Genomic DNA, 27,521 nt, shown 5'->3' with positions numbered 1-27,521 from the left:
ATGAGAAGCAGCACTCCAAATACGGGCGACAGAAGGAGGTCAGGAGTGTGAGTGTGTGTGTGTGTGTGTGTGTGTGTGTGTGTGTGTGTGTGTTAGTATCCATAAATGTCCATCAGTGGAATCACATTGCAGTAGAGGGACCAGTCCCTGGCTTTATATCAGTCCAGTCTGACCCGTCTCTGAAGCCGCAGCATTCAAAGAACATTTACAGCAGTTTGAGGATAAATGTGTCTCTGCTGTTGTTTACTGACTTTTTCATCTCAGCCAAGTGTAATAACCTTTTTCCGATTTTCTTCTGTGCAAATTGAATTGGGATGTTGTAACTGTTTTTTAAAGCAATAAGACAATTCTCATTTTGGTGTGAAATTTTCCTTTAACTAAGACTAATTCTATAAATGTACTGTTTCTTCTGTCCCGTAGAAACCTTCTGCTTTACAGCAGATACACTCGTACCAGCTGATGTGAAGCAGCCAGCAACGTCTGTTTCTGAAGATTCCTGATTGGTTGACATGACGTTCTTCAGTCTGCTATTAGGAAAGGTGTGTATTTCAGTATTTCAATGTGCATGACAGAGGCAAGAGAAGGCAACGCTCATCGCAAGCATGCAACATCTTTCAGACTTTCAAATATGCAAGCATCAGTCTTTTTGCAGAGCAGTCTTTTTCTTTTACATAAAAAACATTGTATGTGGACACAGCTGTTGGGGTTTCCAGTTTAAACTTTTAAGTACATCAGATTGTCATTTTAAGTTTATCACTTTCAAAGCACATACCTGAATACATATTTTGTCAGTACTTAACAGATGCATTTAACAATAATTCTTTGTAATATAATTAATTAATAATTTCCCCTTGACTCAGATAAATGGCGGGAAATTGATGGGTAGATCTACCAATGAAAAAGTAATGATTTATTGGGAAAAATTTTGACTCATTATGAGTCAATGAGCTCGGTGTTATTATTATTATTATCATTAATGTCAATATTATTATTCATATTAATAACTCCATTGGTCTCAGTTGCATTTTTTAGATGTGTATCATCCCCTGACAGCTGCAATCACCACAACAAACAAACAAACAAACAACAGAAGCAACTGGAATGAAAACAAACAAAAAAATCAACCTCATCAAACTTATTTCACCATCGAGACCATTGAACATGATGCTTGATCAGCTTTCAGACGAACACACACACACACACACACACACACACACACACACACACACACAGTGCCATCTGGCCACATACCTGCTGTAACCTACTGAACTGCTGTCTCCCTACCTGTCTGTCTGACTGCCTGTCTGTCTCTCTGGATAGAATCTGATTTCCTCACCATATGGTGTGTGTGTGTGTGTGTGTGTGTGTGTGTGTGTGTGTGTGTGTGTGTGTGTGTGTGTGTGTGTGTGTGTGTTATGAGGATTACACAGTAATGGTCAGTGTGTCAGTGAGATCAAACCTGCAACGCTTCTTAAAGGTGGAACCAATATTTATACTGGAGAGTTTAATTCATAAAGTAACTTTCTTTTATTGTCCGTTTGTCAACTGTCAACATTTTGATTTTCTATCGAAAATATAATTCTGTTTTCCTGCTGTATTTACAAACAACAGTGATGAATTCACAGCTGAGAGTTTTCAAACTGATTTTAAACAATATATGTAACAATTTCTGATGAAATGATCTGTGATCTATTTTGTCATATCGCCCCTGCCTTATAATTTCACTGTGGAACAGTAAAAGTTCAGGTATGTTCACCTGGTTGTGTCGTCAACACATCTGAACTCACCTGGTGTCCGTGGGAACAGCTTCCTGCCTGGGAATTTTAACTGTTTACTATTGTTCAGGAATTAGACTTATTAAAGCCACTGAATACTCCCATCTGTCTGTCACATACACACACACACACATACACACACACACACACACACACACACACACACACACACACACACACACACACACACAGCTTCCAGTGTTAATTAGTGATAATGAACCCCCATCTCACCACAAACTGTCATTCAGACACAGCAGGCTGGTCTGCTGCCAGCTGATTGGTCGGCAGGTTTACCTGGGAGGGGGCGGGGATTGGTGAAGGGGGCGTGGCTACAATGAGTAAAGCTGTGATTTAGAGTGAAACTGATCCCGCTGTTAGACATCTGTCTCCCGCCCCCCACCCCCCCCAAACTTCTGTTTTTCTGGGTTTGTTTGTTTTCAAACTGCTAACCTGTCTGAGTGACCGTCAGCCAATCCCATCAAAGCTCTGCCTGAACACAAGACCCTCATTAGCTCCCTGAGACCTGCTTCAGGTAGATGAAATGACAATTGGGATTGACTGTAGATTTATAAGAGACAGAACTCACCCAGGATGACCCGCCAACTATAGAAATGTAATAGATAGAAGCCACCCAGGATTACCACGGAGAATAGATCTAAAACAGGTAGAACCCATTAAGGACGTCATCGCTATAGATCAATGACAGGAAGAACTTTGACCAGGTAGAACCCACTACAGCCAGTGTGGCTATGGAGCTAGGATGATGTGATCGGGAACAAGGAGAACCTACCCAGGACGATGTGCAGGGCTGCAGTGACTGGATCTCTGACTCCATGGACAGAACAGGAAACCACATCTGTAGAGCCTGTAAAGATGGACAGACAGACAGTTAATAAAAGGACATCACCACTACCTGACAGTTTTTACATAATCTGGATCTACTGTGTGCGGATCTACATGCTGTGCATCTATATGTGGGTGTGTCCTCTTTCTCACCAGCAGGAATGATCCCCAGTGGAAGCACTGGTTTCACTGGTTTCTCTGGAGAGTCTGCATCCAGCTGAGCTCTGAGGACCAGGGCGTGACACAGCTCTGCCACCGAGCCGTCCCCCCCAACACACACCACCCTGACAGACAGGTGGAGACGGACCAGTGTCAGGACGGGTTATACAGGTAGAGTCAAACACGTGGGAAGTGATTTCTGTCTTTGTAAAGCCACCTCAGTTATCCAGGTCAAAATAATAAATTAATAAATAATAATTAAAAAAGGTGACTTTAGCAGTGAAAAAAAATTTGAATGAACCCTGATCTCCCTGATTTTAACACATATTCCATGTTATTTTTTTAAGGCTGTATCTCATTTAGTTTTAGACTAAATATCATCCAGGTTGTAATTTCAAAGAAGGTCCTGCACGCCAAAGTGTTAGTGACAGATGTGTAGGATTTTGATCCTCAGCCCTTCTTCAAGCATAATTCATACAGGTTCTACCTTTTGTACATCCAGGTTTTTCTGCTTGAATTTTGCCTGATGAATGTCTCAGGACCGAATCTTCATGTCAATAAATTGAGCTCAAGTGACAGTCTGTGAAATTAATTCGATTTTCTTTCCAGACTAAATATCATACTTTTTTTTTACTGTTTTTAGGGAAAAGAAAATAGATTTATTATCCTCAATCAGAATTACATACTTGAGGGTGCAGACATCTTTGATACAACATTTAGACCATAATGAAGGGAGGCAGAATTTACAGAAAATATAATGCAACAGTTGTGATAAATAAAATACGAAAACATTGTAGTTTTTTAAATATTCAAAAAAAGGTGGTGAGTCCGATATTGTCAGTTTGTTGGTGTCAAGACAAAAGTTTATTTTGGGGATTTCTTAGGGTCAAAACTAAAAATAATAAATGATGAGCATGGAAGAAAACATTCAACCTTGGTTTGAGAATTTTCTTATTATTACATTTGTATTGTTAGGTAGGTATTAATTATTATGGGTGCAGTTTTGTCAGTTTCTGTGCAGGTGAGGCAGGAGTGTTGCAGTAGCAGTAGTAGTTGTCATAGTAAAAGACAAGAATAACAGTGATCATAACTTGATTGTTTGACAGGTCTGTCCTTGTTTTCCAGAGCTCATTGAAAAGCGAGAAGGTTCATCTGCAGAGTTTGTGTTTGCCGTAAATTTGAAGTGAACAGACTCCGCCCCCTCCCCCTCCTCCTGTGTATGGGATTACCTGAAGCTCCGGTCGCCACGGTGACAGCCAGCCTAATTGGCAAATGTAGGTTTCAACCAAATCCTCACCAGAGCAGCCTCACATACACACACACACACACGCAGACCCACAGACACACACACACACTCTCTCAGCAGCTAGCTTAGCAACGCTGAGCTAATCTTCTCTAAGCACATTAAGCTTTATGAGGGCTGAGCACAAAAGCTGCTTACACACACACACACACACATACACACACACACACACACACACACACACACATACACACACACACACACACACACACTCACGGACATGGACCATCACAGATAGAGTGATGGGAGTTTGATCAGTGTTTTTTCAGTGTTTTTGTGTGTGTAGTTATACAGTAGCTGTTGTTATTTATTTCAGTTACATAAAATGTTATTTTCACTTTTATTGAGGTTAGTTCAATTAGCATTTGGTGTTTGACCTCACATGTTTCTGTGTGTGTGTGTGTGTGTATATGTGTGTGTGTGTGTGTGTGTGTGTGTGTGTGTGTATTTTTGTGTGTGTGTATGTAATCAGTCTGGGTCAGTGTGTTTTAGTGTCAGCCTCTGACTGTAAACTGCTGTTTAATTATCTGGTTCAGTTCAGTCTGTTATTGGCGGATGTCGCAGTTTGACATGTCAACATTTATTTAACATTACTTTCCATTTTAATGTAAAAATTTGGGTCTTTATTTCATAACTGAAGCGTCATTTAGCTTTAACATGTTAGATTTTATTCTTCACTGTAAAATTAAATCATTTCATATCTATCAGTAATAATAACACTGGGATTGGTTTTGGGGAAGTTCACACTCCAGCTGGGCCAAAGCCATTATCAGAGATTGTGTTACGTTTATTAAACATGTTTGGTTAGTTCCCTTGTAGCATTAAAGTGGAACATATTATTTGACAATACAAACAATACCCCATAAATCTAAACTCTTTCTTGTGTGTTAAGAAAAAGGGTTCTGTTAGAATTTGATTTTATACTTTTCATTATCATACTTACAATACTAAGACCAAGACTAACTACTGTAACTCTAAACTGATATACAAGAACACACTGATGGATCCTGAGCTGGTGAAACTCACCTGTACATAAGTTTGTCTGTGCAGATAAAGGAGCTACACCTGCCAGACTGTAATACAGTATTATTACAGTAATCTGCCCATCTTCTATGAAGTAATACCTGCTGAAACTCGTGATTTTTATCATTAGTGTTCCTGTGCAGTATATCTGTTTGCAAAGTGATCTTTTCCAAACCTCACTAACGTTACCATGCCACTGCAAAAACTAAAGTACGGCCCTGAAATGCCTTTATTACGTTAATATAACTTGATGAGCTTTTCAGAGGATGCCCTTTTTTTTCCAAAAAACTTTTCATGCTATAATGAGCACTTTCACTCCAGCTGTGTGGAACAATATCATGTGGAGTATCATGTTCTTTTTAGTCAAACACTATTTTGTGTATAATTACCTTTAACAAACTTATTGTATGGTAAGAAATCACATTTGAGTGATCTACTCCCAGCCAGTGTTCATTTTAAAATGACAGGAGAGAGAGAAACAACTGACCCATCATATTCATCCAGCTTGCATTCCTTCATCACTGAGAGAGCATGACCCTTCCTCTCTGTCACTGTGGAGAGAGAGACAGGTAGAGAGAGCGTGAGAGAGAGACAGACAGGCAGAAAGAGAGAGAGAGACAGGTAGAGAGAGAGAGGTAAACAGATGGAGAGACATTGAGACAGACAGAGACAGAGTGTTCATGCATGTGTGTGGTCACATGTACACAAGTGTGTGTTTGATGACTGCCAAAAAAAGTCGGACAACGGATATCACACCATCTGCTGAGAGGAGGAGGAAACCAGGATCAGAGAGGAGAGGAAATGAGAGGACAGAAGGAGAAAAGAGAAGATGAGAGGAGGAGACAAGGAGAGGAAATTAGGAAAGGAAAGGAAAGGCAAAGAGCTAATGAGAGGCAAAGAAAGGAAAGAAAAGGAAACAAGATGAAAAATAAGGAAATAAGGAGAGGAAAAGAAAGGAAAGGAGAGAAGACAAGGAAAGGAAAGGAGGAGATGAAGGAGGAGATGAAGGAGGAAAGGGGATACAAGAGGAGACAAGGGGTGGAAAGGAAAGGAAAGGAGAAAACTTGAGAAAAAGAAAGGAAACAAGGAGAAGAGAGGAGCAGGTTGTTTCCCTCTGTCACAACAGATGGGCTAGGCTCCGCCCCTGGTATCAGGTTACCTAGCGACCAGAGACTGCCATTAACTCTGACCTTTGGACCTCCTCTACACACACACACTCACACAGACACAGATTTCACATCTTCTCTGATGTCGATAAAGACGAGATCAAAATGTTCAAACCAATGCAACAGTTCAACAGATTTACACAGAATTTCATCATAATACGTGAGGTGTAATAAAATTCAAAAATCACCTCCACCCACTGTCAGTGCAAGGTATAAAATAACTTTCAATTCTATTTGTTGTAAAACTGATCAGTAGATAAATAAATAAAGAGGCGGACTGACCGGTGATGTCGGTGCGGACGTCCGCCATCTTGAAGAGCGAAGCCACATGTTCTCTGTAGATGTGAACAGCCTCCTTCTTGTGGCTGCTGGGGTTGATGAACACCTTCAGATACCTGGGCCGACTGCTGAACCCTACACACACACACACACACACACACACACACACACACACACACACACACACACACACACACACACTGTAAGCAGCTAACACTAAGGCTCCATCACAATCAACAAGTTTACTTGTGAAGAAAATAAAGAAAGAGTATAAAGTTTTGTCCTTTCATCTGTAGTTTTTATTCTACAGATGATTTTACTGTGATGTTCTACAGTGAAAAGTCAATCTGATGGTCGGATCACCATTTTGTTTCAGGCTGAAATATCTCTACCTTTTTGTTTTTAACAGTACAGAAGACTTTGGTAATCCCCTGATTTTTCATCTAGCATCCTCAGAAAATCAATGTTTTCACTCATCAAGTTGACCTACTAGATGGATTGGTACGAAACTTTTAATGAAATTCATGGCTCCCAGATGATGAATCATAATAAGTGGAGATCCTGTAACTTTTCACCATAACTTTTCATGCATCGCCACAAATTTTAATTTAGTTTGTGACCAAAAAGCTGCAAAATTAATGTAATTCCCTCCCTATTTACAATATTTTCCATGACATGGATATCTCAGTTTATTCTGTCTGTTGTGTAAAATATTGAATGTTTCTTAGAAAATACTAAATGAGTGACCAAGGAAGTGAATTTTAAAATATGATTAGAGCTGTAACTATTTTTAATGTTCATTAATCTGTCAATCTTTATGGTTATTAATCATCAAACAAGTGACCTTCATAATTTCCTATAATCTCTTTGGTTCCAGCTTTTTGTATTCTCTGTATTAATCATTGTAAATAAAATTTATTTGGGTTTAGGTCTGTCGTTCGGACCCTTTAAAATCTGTTCAGCTATTAATGGATTCCTTGAAACAACAATCAATTGATAAACTAATAATGAAAATAACCATTATTCCTCCATTAAATCTGACACTGTCCTCATCCTGCCTTCAATAAACACTGATCACTACACACTGTTATCATAAGTGAACACACTTTAAGAAATACACCTTCAGCTTTAAGTCCTGCATGTGACCTTAGTTTGGATTAACAACCAGTTTGTACTCGTCACATAAATTCAAACTAGTCTAAATGGATGAATTGTGGATTGTACTTAGAGCAGACGCTCGTGTGTGGCAGTGTGTGTGGTTACACGGTATCGACTCCAAACTACAGGCACACACACGCAGGCACACACTGAACCCCTGTACAGCTCATCATTAGACAGATTTAGAGACCGCATTATAAATCCCCATAGACCAGCACGGATCAATACACACACACACACACACACCAGCTCCATTATCCAGCTCATTACAATAATCTGCTCCCAAAAGGCCGTGACCTCGCCCTGTTAATGACCCCACACCCATACACACAGTGCACCCCCTGCCATCACTCCACCCCACGGCTCTGACCAGGCTCTCAGGAGTTCCTGTGAGGAGGAGCTACCCGACACCCCCACCTCTCCTCTCTCTACTGGACCCCCACCATTACCAGAAGCTCCATCCCTCTGGTGCCCCAAAATAACTCATAGGCTCATCTCTACTCTAACAAACATGATTCCTGTGTAAGCCCACACCCCTGCAGCATTTACTTGACTTAATCTTTCTTTTCGACAGTAAAACAGGAGAAATGCTTGTGCTCAAGGACCCACGATGGCATTGGGGCTTGGGATGGCGCTTTGCACCCCATCCAAGGGTTTCCAAGGCAGCACTATGAGCCAGGGTGTCACTAATGTAACGCTGGTCGTTTACTATGAACTAGGAAGTTGCTTAAAACTGTAACAGACTCAACAGTAGGACAACTGACCACTGACAACAAATGTGATACATCTCACGACCTCAGTAACTGTCTTGTTTTGTGCAACAGTCCAAAATCCCAAAATATTTGATATAAGAAAAGGGAAAGCAGAAATTTCTGGCATTTGAAACCTGGGAGCATCAAACATTTGGCATTTCAGCTTGCAAAATGATTTAAACCATCAAAGTATTAAACTAGTTGGCAATAAATTACACATATAGCAAACAAACTAACAACATTTAGTGACCGACTGCTGCAACTAGCATGAAAATTAGTGCTCTTTCTCTGAGTCATTAATTTTATTTCAATTTTTTTTCTATTTTTCTAAGTTTCAAAAGAAAAAGTAACAGTGGATTCACATTTTTTATGTGTATTTGCTGATTTTCACTTAAGAAAAAAAAATTAATTTTCCCAGTGCTGCCCAAACTTCAGCCAATTTGCTAAAAATATACATAAATAAATACAGATTAAAAAATAGGGTTCTAATAATTACGATATTACACTTTTTACAGCGATTATACTGTGTACATGTTTATAGTCAGATTAATGCTTACAGTGTTAATGACAAAAGAATTAAAAAAAAAACAAATCACTATTTCATGACTCAAGAAAAATAGTTCTCAGCCCTGATCCCGAAAGCTTAAAACAGGCCTCTCTCTCTCTCCCTCTCTCTCTCTCTCCCTCTCTCCCTGTCCCTCTCTCTCTCTCTCCCTCTGTCTCTCTACATGATTGATGCTCTCTTTCACACACAGTCTCACAGGAGATGATGTCATTCCCTATGTTGATATTTTTCTAAGAAGAAAGGAGATAGACACAGAGATGTTGAGAGATTGAGTATCCATCAGATCATCTCCCAGCCTCGGCCGGCGGCAGGTTGCTATGGCGCTGCCGAAGCGTTACCATGGTAAACAATCCCGATGTTGTCAAAGAGAAGTGTTGAGTTTCTGACAGAGCACTGAAGACTGAGCTGCTGACTGTTGTTGACAAAAACAGATTATATTTAAATTCAGACTCCATCTGAGCCCAGTGAGCAGCAGTAATCAATTAAAAGCGTTAAACAGCTGGTAATTAATCAGATTCTTGATTTATTTATGCAAAAACTAAAAACTTTCTCTGGTTCCAGCTGCTCCAGTGGGGAAATTTACTGCTTCTCTCCATTTCATATCACTGTACATTGAATATGTTTTGACTATTAGTTGGGCAAAACAAGCTATTTACAAGCCGTGATGGATTAAAACTACCATGTCTCAGGTTTTCTGTGTTCATTACGTTCAAATTACGTTAAGTCACTTTTCAACACCACGATTTTTCTTACCTCTCATAATCATTGTGTTGCCAGGTTGCATTTAAAACAGTGTGTGAAATACAGGGTAATACATTGGGTGTCAGAGAGTTTGACCTCCCGTACCGTATATGAGTTAGGTGGGTGGGGTATGAATGTGTGCTACAATAAAGTTTTTTGTTCCTGACAAACTAATAAAGCCTTCTACCTGAATATGAAAGAGAGAGAGACAGGAAGGCACATCACCATGGAAACAGTCAGTGACTTCATGGACAGTAGTTAATATGTAACACACACACACGCATACACAGAGCCATAAAGGGCCTCTTCAGACCTGGTTGTGTTTGTCACATGACAGTGAGCATCTCACACAGTAAAACCAGCCGTTAAACTAAGACAGTTTTGTGCTCCCATGTGCTTGCTCCATTTGGATATTGATGTTTTAGATTTTGAGAATTAAGTCAGAATATTTTGAGGGAACAACCGATAATCATCTAAGTAATTTTTGTGACGTTCGTTCTGTTTTTGCTGCTTTTCTGTTTTATATTGTAATAAATATAAAGATAGTAAATCACATGTCAGTGAGTGATGAAGTTACACCATTGGTCAGCCAAGTGCTGAGCTTTTCCAATTGGCCGTTGCTCTTTCAAAATCCTTTTAACAGTTTCACCCATACACAGTCCAGCTATGTGACTGTCCATAGTGAGTCCGATATAATATATTGTTATAATAGTGCAGTGCAAGGTGATATTAAAATGCTGGACAGAGGAATGTGTCCCCAGCATAAAAGATTGCTTCACTGACCAAATTTTAGCAATTAAACTTGGAAAAACTTGCTCATATCAATAGTCTGATGCAAAGTGTGGTAAAGCTGAGTGTTATTTTCTTGATACACATGCCAACAGTTAACCAAGATATGTTTCTTTCTTTGTGCATTATGGAGTCACCAGCCACTGTATCTAGTCCTGGCTTTACTTATGGTCTGTCTGGAAGTAGCAGATTGATGCTCACTGTTAAATATTTATCTGTTGTTTGCTGCTTTGTTAAGCCTTTGTGAGAAACAGCTGGATAATAAGGAAACATAAATTAAACAGAGCAATGCTAAATCAGTGGAGTGCTCTTTTGATTCATATCATTTGAACATTTTAATCTGAACAACTTCATAGTTGTGACGCAGGACATTCAGCACTTGCAGCTGTTAACTGAATGTGTCAGATGTATTTAATGAACATTTCATACATTATTCTGCTCATTTTATTTTCAGTATCAATCAGGTTGCCACTAAAAACTGTTGTGTTTCTGTTAGCCCAGAAAAAGTGATCAGACATCTTTCACTTGGTATTTTATATTTTAGTTACTGAAAGATAAACCGAAGATTCGATAAGGAATTCAAAAAGGATTTGAATTTGATAAAATGCTATCGAACTTTATTCCTACTGGCCACACATTGTGTTGATGGTATCAATTTGACCTTATGACACCCTACAGTACCACCAACCGACCATCACCGCCTCCCAAAGATTACACTTTGTCACAGTGGACCCAAATTAACAACTCTGTAAGCGAGAAGCAAACTGACATTGGATTGACAAGACAATTGATCTGGGAGGAGTCGCGACGGCACCTGGCGGCTAGGGCGAGCTCAGTCCAGCCGTCCCGTGATCTCCGCCGCCGCCACCAGCCTGTCAGTCTGTTGTGCTGTTAAACAACTGCAGTCAATCCATCCCACCGTCTGACTGTGCGCGTGGAAACAGACTCTATACAGCATTACTGCTCGCCTTTTGTCACTCTGACTGCCATTCACTCTCTGCACAGCATTCTGCAGCTGCTTCATACAGCAAACGGCACAGAATAACGCTGTGGAAACAGGAAGTGTCTGCTCTCTGCTCACCATTGTGCAGCTGAATGTTCGGACCCGAAGGTTAAGAAGTGGCGGTGGACTGCCCGCTCCGCAACGCCACGATTCACAAAACAATACGCTTTTCACACTGACCTCTGGCTGGAAAATAGGCTTAATGTCCGCACAGCAGCAGAGCGACCGTATGTGTGTGTTTACCTTCCACACACACACACACACACACACACACACACACACACACACACCAAACTCCTCCGCCGCGGTGTGTAAAGTCACAAAAGCCATCACAGTTTGATGTGCAGTGTGACCATGTGAGCTGACACAAGACCTGTGAGCCATTTGTGTGTGTGTGTGTGTGTGTGTGTGTGTGTGTGTGTGTGTGTGTGTGTGTGTGTGACAGAGAGAGAGAGAGAGAGAGAGGCCAAGCACAAATACTTAAAGAAGTTGTGACTTTGCTGCTGGGCCTCATGGGTAATCTGGTTTGATGGACAGACAGACGGACAGACAGACAGGTGACCAGCGATAACATGTCAGACCGATGCCATGGTGACAGGACGATGGCAGCATGTGTGCGTGACCTTCGACCTCTTAATTTATGGATAGCTTGTAACGTCTCTGTTGGAGCTGACATCGCTGGATGAATGTAGAAAACCTGAAATGTAAAGTGTGTGTGTGTGTGTGTGTGTGTGTGTGTGTGTGTGTGTGTGTGTGTGTGTGTGTGTGTGTGTGTGTGTGTGTGTGTGTGTGTGTGTGTGTGTGTGTGTGTGTGTGTGTGTGAGTTAAATCCATACACCCGGGACTCACAACATTTCTATTGTGTATAAAGTGTCAGCCAGGCACCGCCCACTTCAGTGCACCTGGGAAACCAGCGTCTGGGAACTTCAGCCTGCAGCAACGTCCAGAGCGTTATTGAACAGGTCCTGTCAGGAGGTGTTCGTGCTGCTGAGGTTGAAGTTGTCTGAATTCATGCAGCTTTATTTTTTACAGGAAACATGTTTAACATGATGGATCAGATTCATCAACATTTGCTGTGATGTTCTTGTTGATGTTGATGTTGTGAAGATGCTGTGACGTTAACAATAACATTGTTAGCAAACAGCTTTCTGTTTACACCTATTTATATATCAGATTTTTGTATTCATCTGATGTATGTATGTCCAATATTCACTCTCCTTTTAGCTCTAGTCTGGTCTCCACCAGCTCCTGAAAAAAATATGGCTCTAATAGGTGAATGAGGTTGAAGTCTTTAACTTTGCCTGACTCCTGATTGATTCTGAGCAGCAGGTAAGTAGGATACAAACAGGGTTGAGGGAAGTGATGAGATGCAAAAAAATAAATGTCAATAAATGTTGATGAATCATGAGTGAATAGATGAAAGAAAAAACTAGAGTTGTGGACTTAGATCCGAGTCCTTTAATTTTGGATATGTGCTGATTCTGAGTCCTATCCGATCCAATCCGTCTGCCGTTTGGTGCTGAGCAGGTCAGGCCAGTCTGCTGCGATTAAAATGACTCTGTGATAGTGTTGAGAGCTGATGGGAACTCAGAGTGGGTGATAATTCTCTGTAGTTTTGTCACACCTTTTCCGATTACATGAAGTAATTTAATCCATTGTTAATATAAAAAATATTGACTAATGCACCTTTAAAAGAAGAATTTAACATTTTGCACGATACCTTTTACTTCTTTCTTTCTGAGACGTAGAGGAGAAGTTTGATATAAATCTCCTGTCAGTGTTTTTTGTTGTGGAAAACAGTGTTGGGCCTTAGTAATGTTCTTGTAGTCTAATGGGAGAAAATCTCTTTAGCCAGGTTCAGAAATCTGGTGGAAAGGAGCTTAATGCTCATGTTTTTGGAACCACATGTTGAACCATCACATACAGGTGTCATGGTCAAATGTCCACATACTTTTGGCCCTGTAGTGTGTATGAGCTAATGTTTAAAGTCCCTACAGACTTTCATCTTGAAGTAAAATGAACTTGACACACGTTTGTAGACAGTGCTGAGGCTAATCTCTCTCGTAGACAGCGTGATTCAACTGCTGATGACATGTTACTGAGTATTGCTGAATGTGTGTGTGTGTGTGTAATCTGTGTCTCTTTGTCTCTCTGTGGTGGATTAGCAGATTAGCTCTCTTGTCTGATGTAACTGTGACTCACCTCATTAAACTGAGTGATGAACAAGCTGATAGAAAACAATGAAATTATAATCTGAGCAGCTAGCACTGCAGCTGTCTGACAACTAGCTAATCCTTGGACATGAGACGTGTGCACGTTTTGTCTCATATCATGTCACCCACAGACATACAGGAGACAAAGGTGCAGTGATCATGGAGAGAAATCCACTAAGTGAGTGAATGTGTGGCGCCTTTAACAATCTGATTTAAGATAAAAGATTCGATAAGATCCAGGAAATCCCGGGATAGATGATTAGAAGCACAGCGTATATGCATATTGAAATCTTCAAGGATGACAACTTTATCATATTTGGGTACAACAAGAGAGACTAGCTCAAAGAATTCATCAATAAAACCATTTATCTTAGGAGGTCTGTATAAACCTGACCTGAGCGCTGGGGGAGATGAAAATGAGAGAAGGTAGAATCATTAAAGGGGACAGGATCATTTGGAGTAAGCAAAGTCTCCGTAGCCATGAAAAAGTCCAGGCAGTTAGAAGTTAAAATCATTATAAATGAATGACTAAGGCAGGTGACAAAAAAGAGAGTTGGGGAGAGGGCAGACAGTTAATGAAGTGCTCCTATTATGACCACCCCTCCACCGGTGAATTGAAGCACAAAAGCTGGATCTTGACTTTCAGATGACAGGGATATGATGAACTGGAGGCCAACAGGGGGAGCCATCACATGAGATTGTGGGTGGAACAACCTGGATTCTAGTTCAGTCACACAGTCAGACAGACAGATTTTCTTTCCTTTAACATTTTCCCAATTTAAAGAGTCATTTTTTCATTTGACATGAAGAACTTAAAGCTGCCATTTCATACCAGAGTCGGTACAAAGACAACAGACCACACTGGCTGTTCAAAGTGACTTTGTTAAATTGTGTACAGGGGTAGTGACTGAATACAATACTAACCTTCGTCATGGTTAGCTTGGTTTTTATAATTATGAAAAGAATCACCAATGAGCCTATGGACAGATTAATGTATACAAAGACAGTTAGTGCTAATAACAACAGTATTACTCAACCCTTGTAATCATCTTACAGTATGACGCTCAATAAGTAATGAGTCATGTTTCCAGTGGATCTCAGCTCTTATGTAACACAGACAAACTCCATCTTACTCGGAGTCTATCAGGTTGACAAGGACTCTATGTGGAGGAGGCTCCAACCTGGGATATCTGTGGTTTAATTAATCCAAATCACAAAGAAATACGTATTCCCAGTCACTGAATGCCATCCCACTGTGCTGATAGTTAATTAAGGTTTGATTTAGATTTTAATTAAAATTGGCATTTTAATTGGTTTATGGTACTAAAAGCGTCCAAAAGCAGCATTTCCATTTGTCAGAAGCTTCCGTCCAAAGCACCGTATGCTGGGGTTCAGTGTCTTGTTCAAGTGTAAGAGGTGCAGCAGGTGATGTTTACGTTGGTGCTGACCAGGTGATCAGATGGTGCTGATCTCAGCTACTCTCACTGTCAGTGAGGTGCCCCCCCCCCTTCACCTGCACAGCTGCACCTTATTCCTAATCAACCCTGAAGTTGATGTTGGATATTTTCAGTGAGATTTTAAGGTCGACTAACGACTGCAGTTGTCTGATTTTACAGTAAAATAATTACCTGGGTTAACTGAGGATTTGATTGTAGGTTTTTGTTTGAATGTTTATTGATTGTAATGGGAGACTGATCACTCATTACTATTGATGATACACAAACATGTATGTGTGTGTTACCTGTGAGCAGCTCCTTCAGGGTGTTGTACCAGGTGTTTGTGTGCTCGGCAGAGGCATTGTGGAGGTGTAGCGTGTCCTCCTCCAGCCTCCTCCCTTTCCTCCTGCAGCAGAACAGAGCCACACCGAGCACAGCTCCCCCGGACTCCTGGCCCGCTGCTCGCCGCCGCTTCACCTTCACTGCAAACACGTCCTGTAGCAGCATCACACCTGGCTGCAGCACGCACGCCTCACCTGCAGAGGTAGGGGAAGAACACACAACACCTGAACACAACATACATATGACTTTACTAGGATGTAGTTTTTTAAAGATTACTGCTCACTACTAAGTGTAGACTTTTTGACTCCAGTTGTGTTCATGTTTCTGTATTTCCTAAAATGTCAAAATGCTCCTTAAAATAACAAATGTTGCAAGTTCAGCATCAAACTTCATTCCTTAACTCACCAAGAGCTGTCTCTAGCGGTGGAAAGCAACCCTTTTGTTTGTCTTTTTCTACTGACGTTAACATACTAACCAGCTAGCCCTAGCTTATCTTGTCACTTTCCGATACCGAGTCACTGTAGCGTACAGGCTGCCCTGAAAAAGTAGCGCTGCTCAGAGGACGTAATACCAGGACGTAAACACAACGATGACTGAAGCTCTTGGCAAGACCGGTATTGTAAACAGCTGTTAATGCTAACGTTGGCTATGTAGCAACAGCATAACTTACAAATAGCTCCTTTAAGGTAACTTTGATATTAGCATAGCTGTCGATGACATTAAAAGTTGGACTTTTCATTTCTTTTCTCTTTTAAATACAAGAATTTTTTGATAATACTGAAACAAAAACAGTGATGTCTATGAACAATCATATTATTGTTATATTAAGCCTATTATTAGATGTTATTTATTATTTTTTTCTATTAATATTATCATTATCATTGTTATTATTATTATTATTATTATCATTATAATAGGTGCTATTATACATCCTTGTTTATCGTTTGTTTTTTGTATTAGGTTAAGTTTGCAGTCACTATTTATTGTTTTGCTTTTTCACCAAAAATATATAATTGATAATAATAAAAACTCTGTAATTAGTTTTGAATTTGTGAATAACATTATCTGTTCACTGATAATCAGTGTGTAAAGAGGAGGTGTTTACATTATTTTTTCCTCCCTCCTTGTCAGTCATAGTAAAATGTGAATGTAACGTGCTAATGCTGTTGGTTCACCTGTGTTCACGTTACATAATATAATTAACTCTATTAATCACTAATCCATTGATCAGCAGAGTGTTTAGCAACACCTGTCAATCAATCAGTGTAATCGGAAGGGAATCTCCGAATCTGATTGGTTCGTGTGCGATTAATCATCTAATCTTCTGAGGATAATGTCAGCAGAGCTCAGAGTTGCATAACACACACTCACATGCGCACACACTTTATTCATACCTTGTTTGTTAATAACTGAGCTGATACAGAGCAGCAGACGCCCCAAAAAGACCAAAAGCATTTTGCCATAGACCACCATTATAAAAGAGACATCAAACTGTGTACAGGACACCTCCAGCACCAACAAGGTGAATTATCACTCTTTTTTATGATGACTTTTGATTCAAACTGTGACTATTCAATATTTGTATAATGCTCCCTGAACCAGGAAAGTTTGTTTGTGTTGAAACAATCAATCAACAGAAAAATAATTGTAATCTATTTTAATAAAGAGACAAACTCATAATGTCACATCTGGGCTAGCCTCTGTTCCACTAGCCACATTATAATGTTTATGAAAAAATGCAGTGTGTTTCTAGGATTTACTTCTCTGTTACTTTGTGATCGCAAAAAACTACAGCTCCCAACTTTCTGATTGTAATCTCTACTTTCTAAAGTCCTCTCTAGCGTTCAGCCCTCTCTGCCGTGCTGTTACTAGAGACATGTCTGAAGTAATCACAACTAACTCTTCTGTCCAGATGTGACACGTAGCCTGCAAACGTGAAGAACTTCTAGGACAGGATGTTCAATATGGGCCAATAAAATTATACATATTAAATAAACAAGATAAATTCTTCTTATCTAAACACAAGAAGCAAACCACATAACGTTTTAATGGCCAGTATGACCAGGAGAAATGATTACAGCAAGCAAAATCTGTTAATGTTGATATGGTCATCTGGATTTTGTACGAAACACTTGAAAAAATTATTAATTCATGGGACAGTGTACAGCTCAAACATAAATGTCAAAATTCTATGAACCGTCCCAGATTACAGTTTCAAGCTAATTTACATCTGTAGTGCCTTGGCAGGTCGGTGCAAAGAAACAAGGCAATAACAAACTGTACAGATTAGAAACAACATCAAATATACAAAAAAATATATGGAATATCAAAATCGGTGAGTGCAGGGCTGAGCTGCTTTTAGCCAAGTTTAAAAGTTGGTTTTGCTGCTGATAGAGCCGCAGCCCCTCACATCGTCAGGCAGACTGTTCCACTGATTTGTGGCTGTTAGAGCTGATTGCCCAAAAGCAGTATGGCGAAATGGTATGGTACAATCTCATATAGAGGATATTCTGGAGGATCCAATAGAATGAGTGAGTGTACACAGAGAGTGCACACAAAACTGTGAACCTATCCTTTAATCCTTTAATTGAGAAAATAATCAACAAATCACTTGATGATGAAATTAATCATTAGTTGCAGCACCGCTTGTTTGTGTTTGCGGCATGAAATTGACTTTTATTTCGAAGATCAAACCAGATTCAGACAGACACATGTCGCGGCAGGTGGACAAACATCTGTACATGAAAAAAATATAATATTAATCCACTTTAATCATCAGAAATAGTCAAATCCATCCAGATCTAGATAAATAAGTTAGAATATCCATCTATCCAGAATTAAACCTCTGTTTTACAGCCCTGCTATAGACAGAATATATTATTAAATATTGCATGTGATATGTAACAGGCCCAAAGACTGAAGCCCAAACCAAAGTGTAACCTATTTTATGTTTACTTCATAACAGCTATTTATAGCTACAAACCTTTTTGTTGATGCTCCCAAAGCTTATCCTCCCAGCATGTGTAATCTCATCTGAGTCCTCTGAAGAACCCTGGTCATTACTAATTTATTTTCAATATTCTGAACTTGTCTGACCATTCAATGAATAGCAACTAAAGGGACTCAGAACATTGTAATATCAAGTGAAGGCATAATGTTGTTATTATAATTCAATGGGTAGCAATTTTCAATTATCCCCTATTAAGCATTTATAGGTATTTATAAGCAGTATACACTTAATAAATGGTTTAACACACTTTCATGTAAATGTGAGCAGATATAAGGACGTTTTTGTATTAATTAATTACTTTAAGTGTTTATTAATGTATAGTATTTGTCACCTCTGAAGACATATCTTATATGATTACACCTGTAAAATATAAACAGCTCTGAGCCACTCAGAGGGGACGGATTCATCAGGAAATAGTTCTATTTGATGATAGCTGATTAACCCCTCCTCTCTATGAAATACCCTCCTGCTGTTATCAGATATCACATACCCCGAACAACCCACCCCTCGTCCACCCGGAGAGGCCAGCATCCATATGTCAGGGTGACAGTGTGTCTGTTGTTTTGTTTCATTGTCTGTTCATTACGTTCATTTAATATTGTAAATATTCACACTTTTCTTCACCAGCTAGATGCTAATTCTGTCTGTCTGCTGTTTAGTGTTAAGCAGGTAGTGTACAGTCGGTTTATTGGAGCTTGTCTGATGAAAACAGCTGCCTGCTACAGCTTGAAACAAAGTTGTTAAAGTGATGAAAACAATGTGTCATTAAACCAAAAACCATGAGCTAAAAAGGCTAGAAAAAAAATGTCTGTAGATCTGTGGCTCTGTCGTTGTTTTGCTGTTTTCTTTCTTATTATGTTTGGGTTGGGTGAAACAAATGCCATCCAAACAGAAAACATGGAAATAAAAAAAATCAAATTAAGAAAGACAGATTTTCCATCCACTCCAATAGAGATGACTCTGATCTGAGCTGACAGAACCTACAGAGATGCTGCGTGCAAACACACACACACACACACACACACACACACACACACACACACACACACACACACACACACACACTGTGTATTGCCCATCACAGGTAGTGTGTTGGTTCCAGATGGAGATGAGTTTCCCATCATGCCCTCATCAACCCACTGTGCCAACACACACATAGAAACACACAAACACACACACAGATTGGTGTCATTGACATAATGCATTCCCTAGCCCCTTACTATAATCATAACTATCACAACTAAATACCAAAACCCAACCCTAAAATTAACCCTCAAACAGCCCTTTGACGTTGGTAGGACCGGATAAAATCCTCACAATGATGGTTTCAAACAAAGATTTGTCCACTCAGCCATAGAAAGAAATGTACAACACACACACAAACAAACATATATGATATGTTGGTATTATTATCATTGTGAGGCCCTTATGTGAACTTCCATTTGCTACCTGGAGGTTTCACCTTCTTCTAATTTAAACTCAACAATAAAAACACATAAAAACCCTAAAAGTAAATCATTAGACGTGTAGGGACAACACCACAACACACACACACACCCACACACACACACACACACACACACAGTGCCACTCCAGTCTCATGGTGACAAGGCCATGTGGCGGACTGTGGGGAGTTATGGATTGTAATTTATACACACACACACACACACACTCACAGGCTGCAGCGCTGCATCTCTCCCTAGTTGTCACTGATGACACTGATCATGTAAACCTGCGCCACCACTCTGATATTGTTAATTGATTGTAAATTGATCAGTTATCATTCCTTCACACTCAGTCTAAAATCTCCAGAGATACTTTACTGCAGGAAAGCAGAACGTCCCAATTCTATACTAATAGTTAACCTGAGCAGGTTTTTTTTTTTTGATGCCAAAACACAGACTAGATTCGCTGTCGGAGATGGACACGATGTTCCACAGTACATGGCACAAAGGAAGTAGAGGTGCTTGGCAAGGCTGGAGAATTTTATGAAATTGAAGATTTTGGAAAACAAAAAAAGAGTTATTCAATTTTGGCAAAATATTTTATAAATAATAAAAGACTCTTCTGAATAATGTAACAATCAGGTTGTATTAAATTTACATTTACTCATCTGGCAGATGCTTTTATCCAAAGCAACTGCACAGAAAATTAATGGGACTTTTCCTCAAAAACCAGGGATGCCTGAAATATCCCCTTCCTCTTTGACACTCTATTGAAATCCATTAGCATGTATGTGTCATGATTTCACATCAGTACAAAACATTAACATACACTGATTTCTTGTGTACTAACTTCAAATTACATGAAGCTGGGAGTCGTTTAAATTCTTTCATACTGCTGCAGGTACAATACCTGAGGTTCAGTACTGATACAAAACACTGTCTGTCTGTCTGGGAGGTGAGACCTGAACTGTCAGACAGACAGACAGACAGACAGACAGACAGACAGACAGACAGACAGACAGACAGACAGATAGGCTGTTGGGTGAGACGAGGATGAATTCATGTGTAGAAATAAACAACAACAGCTGATCCATTTATATAGAAATATATAATCAACACACACACACACACACAGTCAGCCTGTCAGCATGCTGTGTATGTGTGTGTGTGTGTGTGTGTGTGTGTGTGTGTGTGTGTGTGTGTGTGTGTGTTAATCTCCTCACACTGAGAGACTCTAATAACCCCCCACAGGCTGAACCAACTGCTCTCTACTACTGCCAACACACACACACACTCACAGAGTTCTGGCTTAATGACATTAGCTTGGATGAAATACAGCAAAACAGATTGGCTTCACACACACACACACACACACACACACACACACACACACACACACACACACACACACACACACACACACACGCTGTATTTACACCTTCATCCTGCTCCACTAACCAGTTCTGTCTGAATGGATTTCAACCAAAAACTAACACACAACACAGGACATTACCAAAACAGTATAATAATATTACCACAACATGACCAAAACAGAGACTGTTAACGTTTAAAGGATCTGTTAAACTATCTATTCCAAACTGGAGAAGGCTCGTTTTAGGTCCATCAATTTCATACACTTGTCCTCTTGCAGAAAAATTAAAAGCCGTGGCTCTTTAAGTCTGTGTACTAACTGAAAATCTGTGTGTTTGTTTTAGCTTGCTGGAGATGTAGCTGGCCTGAAAATTGAGCTTCTGCTGCTGCTTGTAATCACACAGAATGAAGTGTCTTTCTGGAGGCATCTGCTGTGATCAACGCTGCAGGAAACCAACATGGATGAGATACTGCATGAAGGATGGTGGTGGCCTACACCTACAGTGAGTCCAGGTTGCCAGATCACAAAAAAAATCAAAACACAATTCTCTTCTCTTTCATGACTCGAACATTATGTTTGCAGATTTAATAATGCATTCACCGCACAAATTACATATTTACTTACATGAAAGCATTAGCTGCTTTTAACAATGAATAATAATAATCAGTATTGATATTGGTGATGCTTGCTCTGGTATTAGTTAGTATTGGATTCAAAACCCTTCGTGCATCCAAGTCGTATTATAAGCACAACAGTCATGGATGGAGACGCACTGTAATTCACATTTTCTTTTGACAATTTGTGGAAAAATTCAATAAAAATTGTGTTTGGGTGCAGTTTGGATTTAAAAAAACGAGGAGCTTAAGAAGCTTCAGAACCTACAGGAAGAGCCAAAAAAACTCAGCTTTATTTCTTTTTTTAAAATTGTTTTGTTCATGAATGCTAGTACTCTGTTAATTTACATTTAATGGAAACTGATGGATAGTGTTTAGATTAGAAAAAACGAAATAAAACTAAACTTAGACACAAGCGCAGATTAATTCAGCAATTGATTTGCTTATTTCATCTGGCAGTTTCTATGATCACGCTCCTCTCCCTCTTCTTGCCTTTTCAATACCTCTTGCCGAAATGACACTTATGGTAAATGTTCAGATTTCATATCTTCCCTTTTCTTTTTATTTATGCGCATGTTGTTTGCTGCTTATAAACAGCAGTTCTGATACAGAAATTATGATAGAATCACATCAGATTACGGAAACCACCACTGCTTCATTTTAGGTCAATATCAATGGATGTATTTTTAATGTATGGCACAGCTTATAGACACAGCTAAATAAGCAGAGTTAGTTTTCAGCATCACAGACAGCTGGCCTTAAGAAGCTAACAGCATGCATGTGCACTCACTCTTAAGTGCTGCTTTGGGAAACGCGAGTGTTCATAGAAATGCTTTTAGAAAAACCTCTTTGACATCGACTAACATCGATCTTTATTGGGAAACAGGGTCCTGGTTAACTTTCCTGCCCCCGATAAAGAGCCATGGGAAGCATTCAGATTGTCCCCCATGCAGTGGATGTGCGTGTCCAGATGTCAAGTTTCAGGTGGTCTCAACATGATAGAAGTTCTCCATTACAGCACCAGCTGCCTCGACATACACACAGTCTGTCTGCCTGTCAGCAGTGATCACCATGACAACGCGTCACCGCAGTAACTGACCTGTGGGGTTCTCGGGGGTGATGGGGGTCCAGGTCAGTCTGGTTCGGGTGAGCAGTACGTCATGACTCTTCTTCCCCAGTTTGAAGATCCCACGCAGCACAACACACTCACTGACACACACAATACACTGCATTATTAATCAGACATTGATAAATACAGAGGAGGTCCTTAATAACTTGTATAATAACTCATATAAATGATATCTGTAGCAAAGTACAACAATATATTTACTTTCTTGAGATCATTCGGAGTAAATACACAAATCCTATTATTTTTTAAATCTGCAGTATCAGTCAAAAGTTTGGACTCATTGTCTCTAATGGCTTTTCTTTGATTCTATTCTATTTTTTTTTAGCATTGTAGATTAATACTAAAGACATCAGAACTATGAAATGACATGTAGTAAGTAAAAGAAAAGAGTAAACAAAGCACAGTATTTTTTAAATTTTACATTCTTAAAAGTAGCCGCCTTTTGCTCTGATAGCAGCTTTGCACACTCTTGGCATTCACTCAACCAGCTTCATGGATGCTTTTCCAACAGATGAGTTCCCACATATGCTGAGCACTTGTTGGCTGCTTTTCCTTCACTCTGCCGTCCAACTCAGATGTTGTGGAGGCCAGGTTGTCTGATGCAGCACTCCATTGCCCTCCTTCTTGGTAAAATAGGCCTTACATAGCCTGGAGGTGTGTTTTGGATCATTGTCTTGTTGAAAAACAAATGATGGTCCCACCAAGCGCAAACCAGATGGGATGGTATGTCGCTGCAGTATGTTGTGGTAGCCATGCTGGTTAAGTGTGCCTTGAATTCTGAATAAATTGCCAACAGTGTCCCCAGCAAAGCACCCACACACCCCCTCCTCCATGCTTCACGGTGGGAACCACACACACAGATAACATCCGTTCACCTTCTGTGCATCTCACAAAGACATGGCCAAAGTACAACTTTCCACTAGTCAAATGTCCATTCCTTCTGTTTCTTAGCCCAAGCAAGCTTCCTCTTCGTATTGGTCTCCCTCAGAAGTGGTTTCTTTGTAGCAACTAAACCATGAAGGCCTGATTCATGCAGTCTCCTCTGAACAGTTGATGTTGAGATGAGTCTACAACTTGAACCCTGGGAAACATTGATGTGGACTCCAGTCTGAGGTGTCATTAATAGGTGATTTCTGAGGTTGGTAACTCTAATGAACTTATCCTCTGAGGCTGAGGTGACACTTTGTCTTCCTTTCCCGGGGTGGTCCACATGAGAGAGTTTATAGAGTTTGATGATTTTGATGGTTTTTGAAATTCTGGATTGACTGACCTTCATGTCTTAAAGGGCTGAAGGGCTGTTGTGTTTGGTCTCATTGAGAAGGAAAGAGATGCCACCAAGTGACTTTTGGCTAGTCACACCTGTTGAAATCCATTCCAGGTGACCACCTCATGAAGCTGGTTAAGACCTTGCTTATAGTGTGCAAACAGTGGCTGCTTTGAGAAATCGAAAATATGAAATATGCAGTGGTTCAACACTTTTTTGTTTACCACATATTTACATATGTTATTTTATAGTCATGATGTCTCTATTGTTGTTGTACAATGTAGAAAAAGAAGAAAAGAAATTAAGTGTGTACACTGCAGATACTTATTGGCTGATGGATTGTATGTTTGTTTTGTTGTTCGTCTGTATATTTTGTTTATGTGTGTATTTGAAAGCTAGGTGATGATATAGCTTTGGCTACCGCTGTCGCTAATTGTGATTTAGTTGTTGTGATTACTGTGACATTACTTTATAATGGGTGTAATATTAACTTCATTAGGTCTTCGGTGTGCAGTGAATTGACATGATTGTACCGGCTGTGCGTTGTATTGTAAGCTACTGTATTCCTGAACTCAAGGTGTATTGACACATCTGTCATATGTAATAGAAAGACTTTGTGTGACTTAGCGATGCTTTCTTAGCTAGTATTAACAGGAGCAGTAAAGAGCAGCCACAGTGCAACTACTGTAGCCATGTCCATAGCAACATATTCAACTACATATGCAGCTACAGCCACGGCTTCACCTATCGCAGGCAGAGCAGCTGCAGTTGTGCTCACAGCTGGTGGCTGTATACTGTTGGAGTTCAGCCTTTGAATGAAGGAATCAGGAATAAATGCATCATGTGAAGTGTCACATCACCTCTTGTCTCTGGAGTATCTGCAACTATTGCAAGATCAATTCTTTTACTTTTAATTTGGTATGGTTTTGACCACACAGCTTTTACTTTGAAAGAGTTGTAAAACAATGTTCTTGATACTTTACCTGTAGGGAAGAATTCAAGGATCTTCTTTCACTAAACTTAAACTTAACTCTGTTCTGGTTACTTAGATCTGAAGGAACCTCAGAAGACCCACTCACCTGTGCTCTTCCTCATCATCTTCCTCCACCTGCTGCTGTGCTTCTTCCTCTTCTTCTTCTTCCCGCTTCTCCTTCTGCTTCTTCTTCTTCTTCCCGCTCCGTTTCTCTTTCTTCTTCTTCTTCGTGCTGTCTCGCTGCTCTCCCTGCAGCTCCTCTTCAGGCTCCGACATGTTTATTGACCAGACAAATAAACAAACAAACAAACAAACAAACAAACAAACAGAGTCCCTCTCTGATAAACGAAGCGACAGATAAACGTGCAGTAAGCTGATCACCAACGGCAGGTTGTGGTGTATTTCCGGGGTCTTGTCGCTATGGCGACTGGCATCAGCTTTACCGCGTGGACTCACAGCTCGTAATAAGCGGGCGGGCGCGCGTATATCCCTCGGTTACGCGGGAGCGCGCACACAGTGAGTAAACCCAGAGGAGTTTAAAGCTGCGTCTTTACAGCAGTTTGTAATCGGTTAGAGAGCATCAGTGGAGAAAGAAGTATCACGTCATCTAAACTGAAAATGATACTTAATGTGAGCATTACTTTTGTTGAAGTAAACCTAGAAAACCTCATGTTTGTAATGTATTTTAACATTTAATTTAAAAAAAAAACTGAAAATGAATCGCCTTATCATACTGTCTCTACAACTGTACAGTCTTTTTTTTTAAAATCAGTTTGATTCATTGTTTTATTATTTTATTTATAAAACATGTCCTGTCTGGTCCAGTCTCACAAGTCGCTAAATTTTTTTTTTTTTTTTTTTTTTTTTTTATTAAAACCCACTGTAAACTACCAAACATCAGACAGGCTAAGCTAGCAACTAGCATTTAGCAGCCAGATATTTCCATCAGGAGTTGGTGGAGACCAAAAACAGAGCTAAAAGAGACTGAACATTGGGCATTTATTCAGGTGGATGCAAACAGAAAAAAAACAGTAAACACAGCTAGAGGGGGGAGAAAAAGAGCAATCCAATAATTTTATCAAGTAATTTTAATTTGAAACAGTCTTGAAAAATGAAGGGGAAGTGTAGCAGCTCACAGAGATGAAACTGCAAGTGGATAATGATAATGAACTGTGAAGAAAGCAACATCAGGCATTTAAGAACATTTCATGACCCACTCTCCGGCAAATTTGCAAGTTCAAAGCAGTATGACAATAACTATAAAAATCTAGAAACACTTTCTAGTATCTTTAAACTTGTTGAGAGGAAATGTCATTATTTCAACTTTTGATTTGCTTGATAGGTATTCCCAAATATATGTAATACAATAGCCGTCACAGCTATAGCAGTCTTAGAGCAGAAATAAAGTGAGTGAAAAAGGTAGAATTGTTGAATTCAGTTAGTTCCACACCTGGTTAGATTTCACAATCAAGAACTATTAGTTTATTTTGGTTTGTAGTAATTTATGCTAATTAATGAGTTATCAGAAGTTTTCACAGTCAAGGAGTATTAATCCCTCATGATTGGTTGGTTTTACAGTGACAACCTGTATGCGTCACCAACAGCAAAGCACTGTTAATAATACAATACTATTGTTGTTAATGTCACAGTAAATTTGCACAGTTGTATAGCAATATCCTGTTGATAATACAGTAATATTACTGTTCAAATGAGAATAATTTCTAACTCTTAGTCTTATTATAATTTTATGTGTGTACAAATCATTATTATGATGTAGGTTTTCTGGAAGTGGACTCAGTGGAGATGAGTCCACTTTTGTCTCTGTGTAGACACCTGGGAGTAAATTATCATGTACCATATGAACAAAAAGACAGGCAGCTATTCCTTTACAATTTGTCTGTAATCAGTTTAACTCATGATCAGGTTAGTTTCAGGTAAGTGCTAACCAGATTCGAAGTGTCAGTACTGTTGTTATTGTTACCTGCAGGTTAAGATATCTTGAGCACTGTCATCATACTGTACATGATTTTCACAGACACTTGCCAACCAATCAGAAAGCAGGATGCGCCCTGGCTGATGAATAAATACCTTATGAGCTACAAACACACAGTGTGTGTGTTGATGACAGATGGCTAAGATTAAGCTGCATTAATCAGTGTTATGATCA

General features: G+C 39.7%; 1 protein-coding gene and 1 long non-coding RNA gene across 6 annotated transcripts in view; one reads left to right on the top strand and one right to left on the bottom strand.

Annotated features, from left to right (window-relative positions):
- The window catches only part of cerkl (ceramide kinase-like), a 32,869-nt gene extending 6,647 nt beyond the window's left edge, over positions 1 to 26,222 (bottom strand). The window contains exons 1-7 of the mRNA XM_056389797.1: positions 25,461 to 26,222; positions 23,088 to 23,197; positions 15,511 to 15,741; positions 6,552 to 6,683; positions 5,591 to 5,654; positions 2,772 to 2,902; positions 2,566 to 2,640 (exon numbers count right to left, since the gene is read on the bottom strand). Coding sequence (XP_056245772.1) covers positions 2,566 to 2,640; positions 2,772 to 2,902; positions 5,591 to 5,654; positions 6,552 to 6,683; positions 15,511 to 15,741; positions 23,088 to 23,197; positions 25,461 to 25,630 — 913 coding nt within the window. The 5' untranslated portion in view covers positions 25,631 to 26,222. The remainder of the gene's footprint in view (positions 1 to 2,565; positions 2,641 to 2,771; positions 2,903 to 5,590; positions 5,655 to 6,551; positions 6,684 to 15,510; positions 15,742 to 23,087; positions 23,198 to 25,460) is intronic.
- On the top strand, positions 112 to 25,567 carry LOC130177828 (uncharacterized). 5 transcript variants are annotated; one of them, XR_008829066.1, is made up of 8 exons: positions 112 to 270; positions 421 to 539; positions 2,775 to 2,948; positions 3,903 to 4,051; positions 15,521 to 15,749; positions 21,718 to 21,876; positions 22,875 to 23,119; positions 25,431 to 25,567. It is a non-coding gene; the product is annotated as an uncharacterized LOC130177828 (long non-coding RNA). The 5 variants fall into 5 exon arrangements; XR_008829064.1 differs by having other exon boundaries at positions 22,875 to 23,134; positions 25,431 to 25,540; XR_008829067.1 differs by lacking the exon at positions 25,431 to 25,567 and having other exon boundaries at positions 113 to 270; positions 2,778 to 2,948; positions 22,875 to 23,089.
- Positions 26,223 to 27,521: the final 1,299 nt, after the last annotated feature.

The sequence above is a fragment of the Seriola aureovittata genome, chromosome 11 (genome assembly GCF_021018895.1).
Source record: "Seriola aureovittata isolate HTS-2021-v1 ecotype China chromosome 11, ASM2101889v1, whole genome shotgun sequence".
Lineage (NCBI taxonomy): Eukaryota > Metazoa > Chordata > Actinopteri > Carangiformes > Carangidae > Seriola > Seriola aureovittata.
This window is presented reverse-complemented; position numbering and strand designations above follow the sequence as displayed.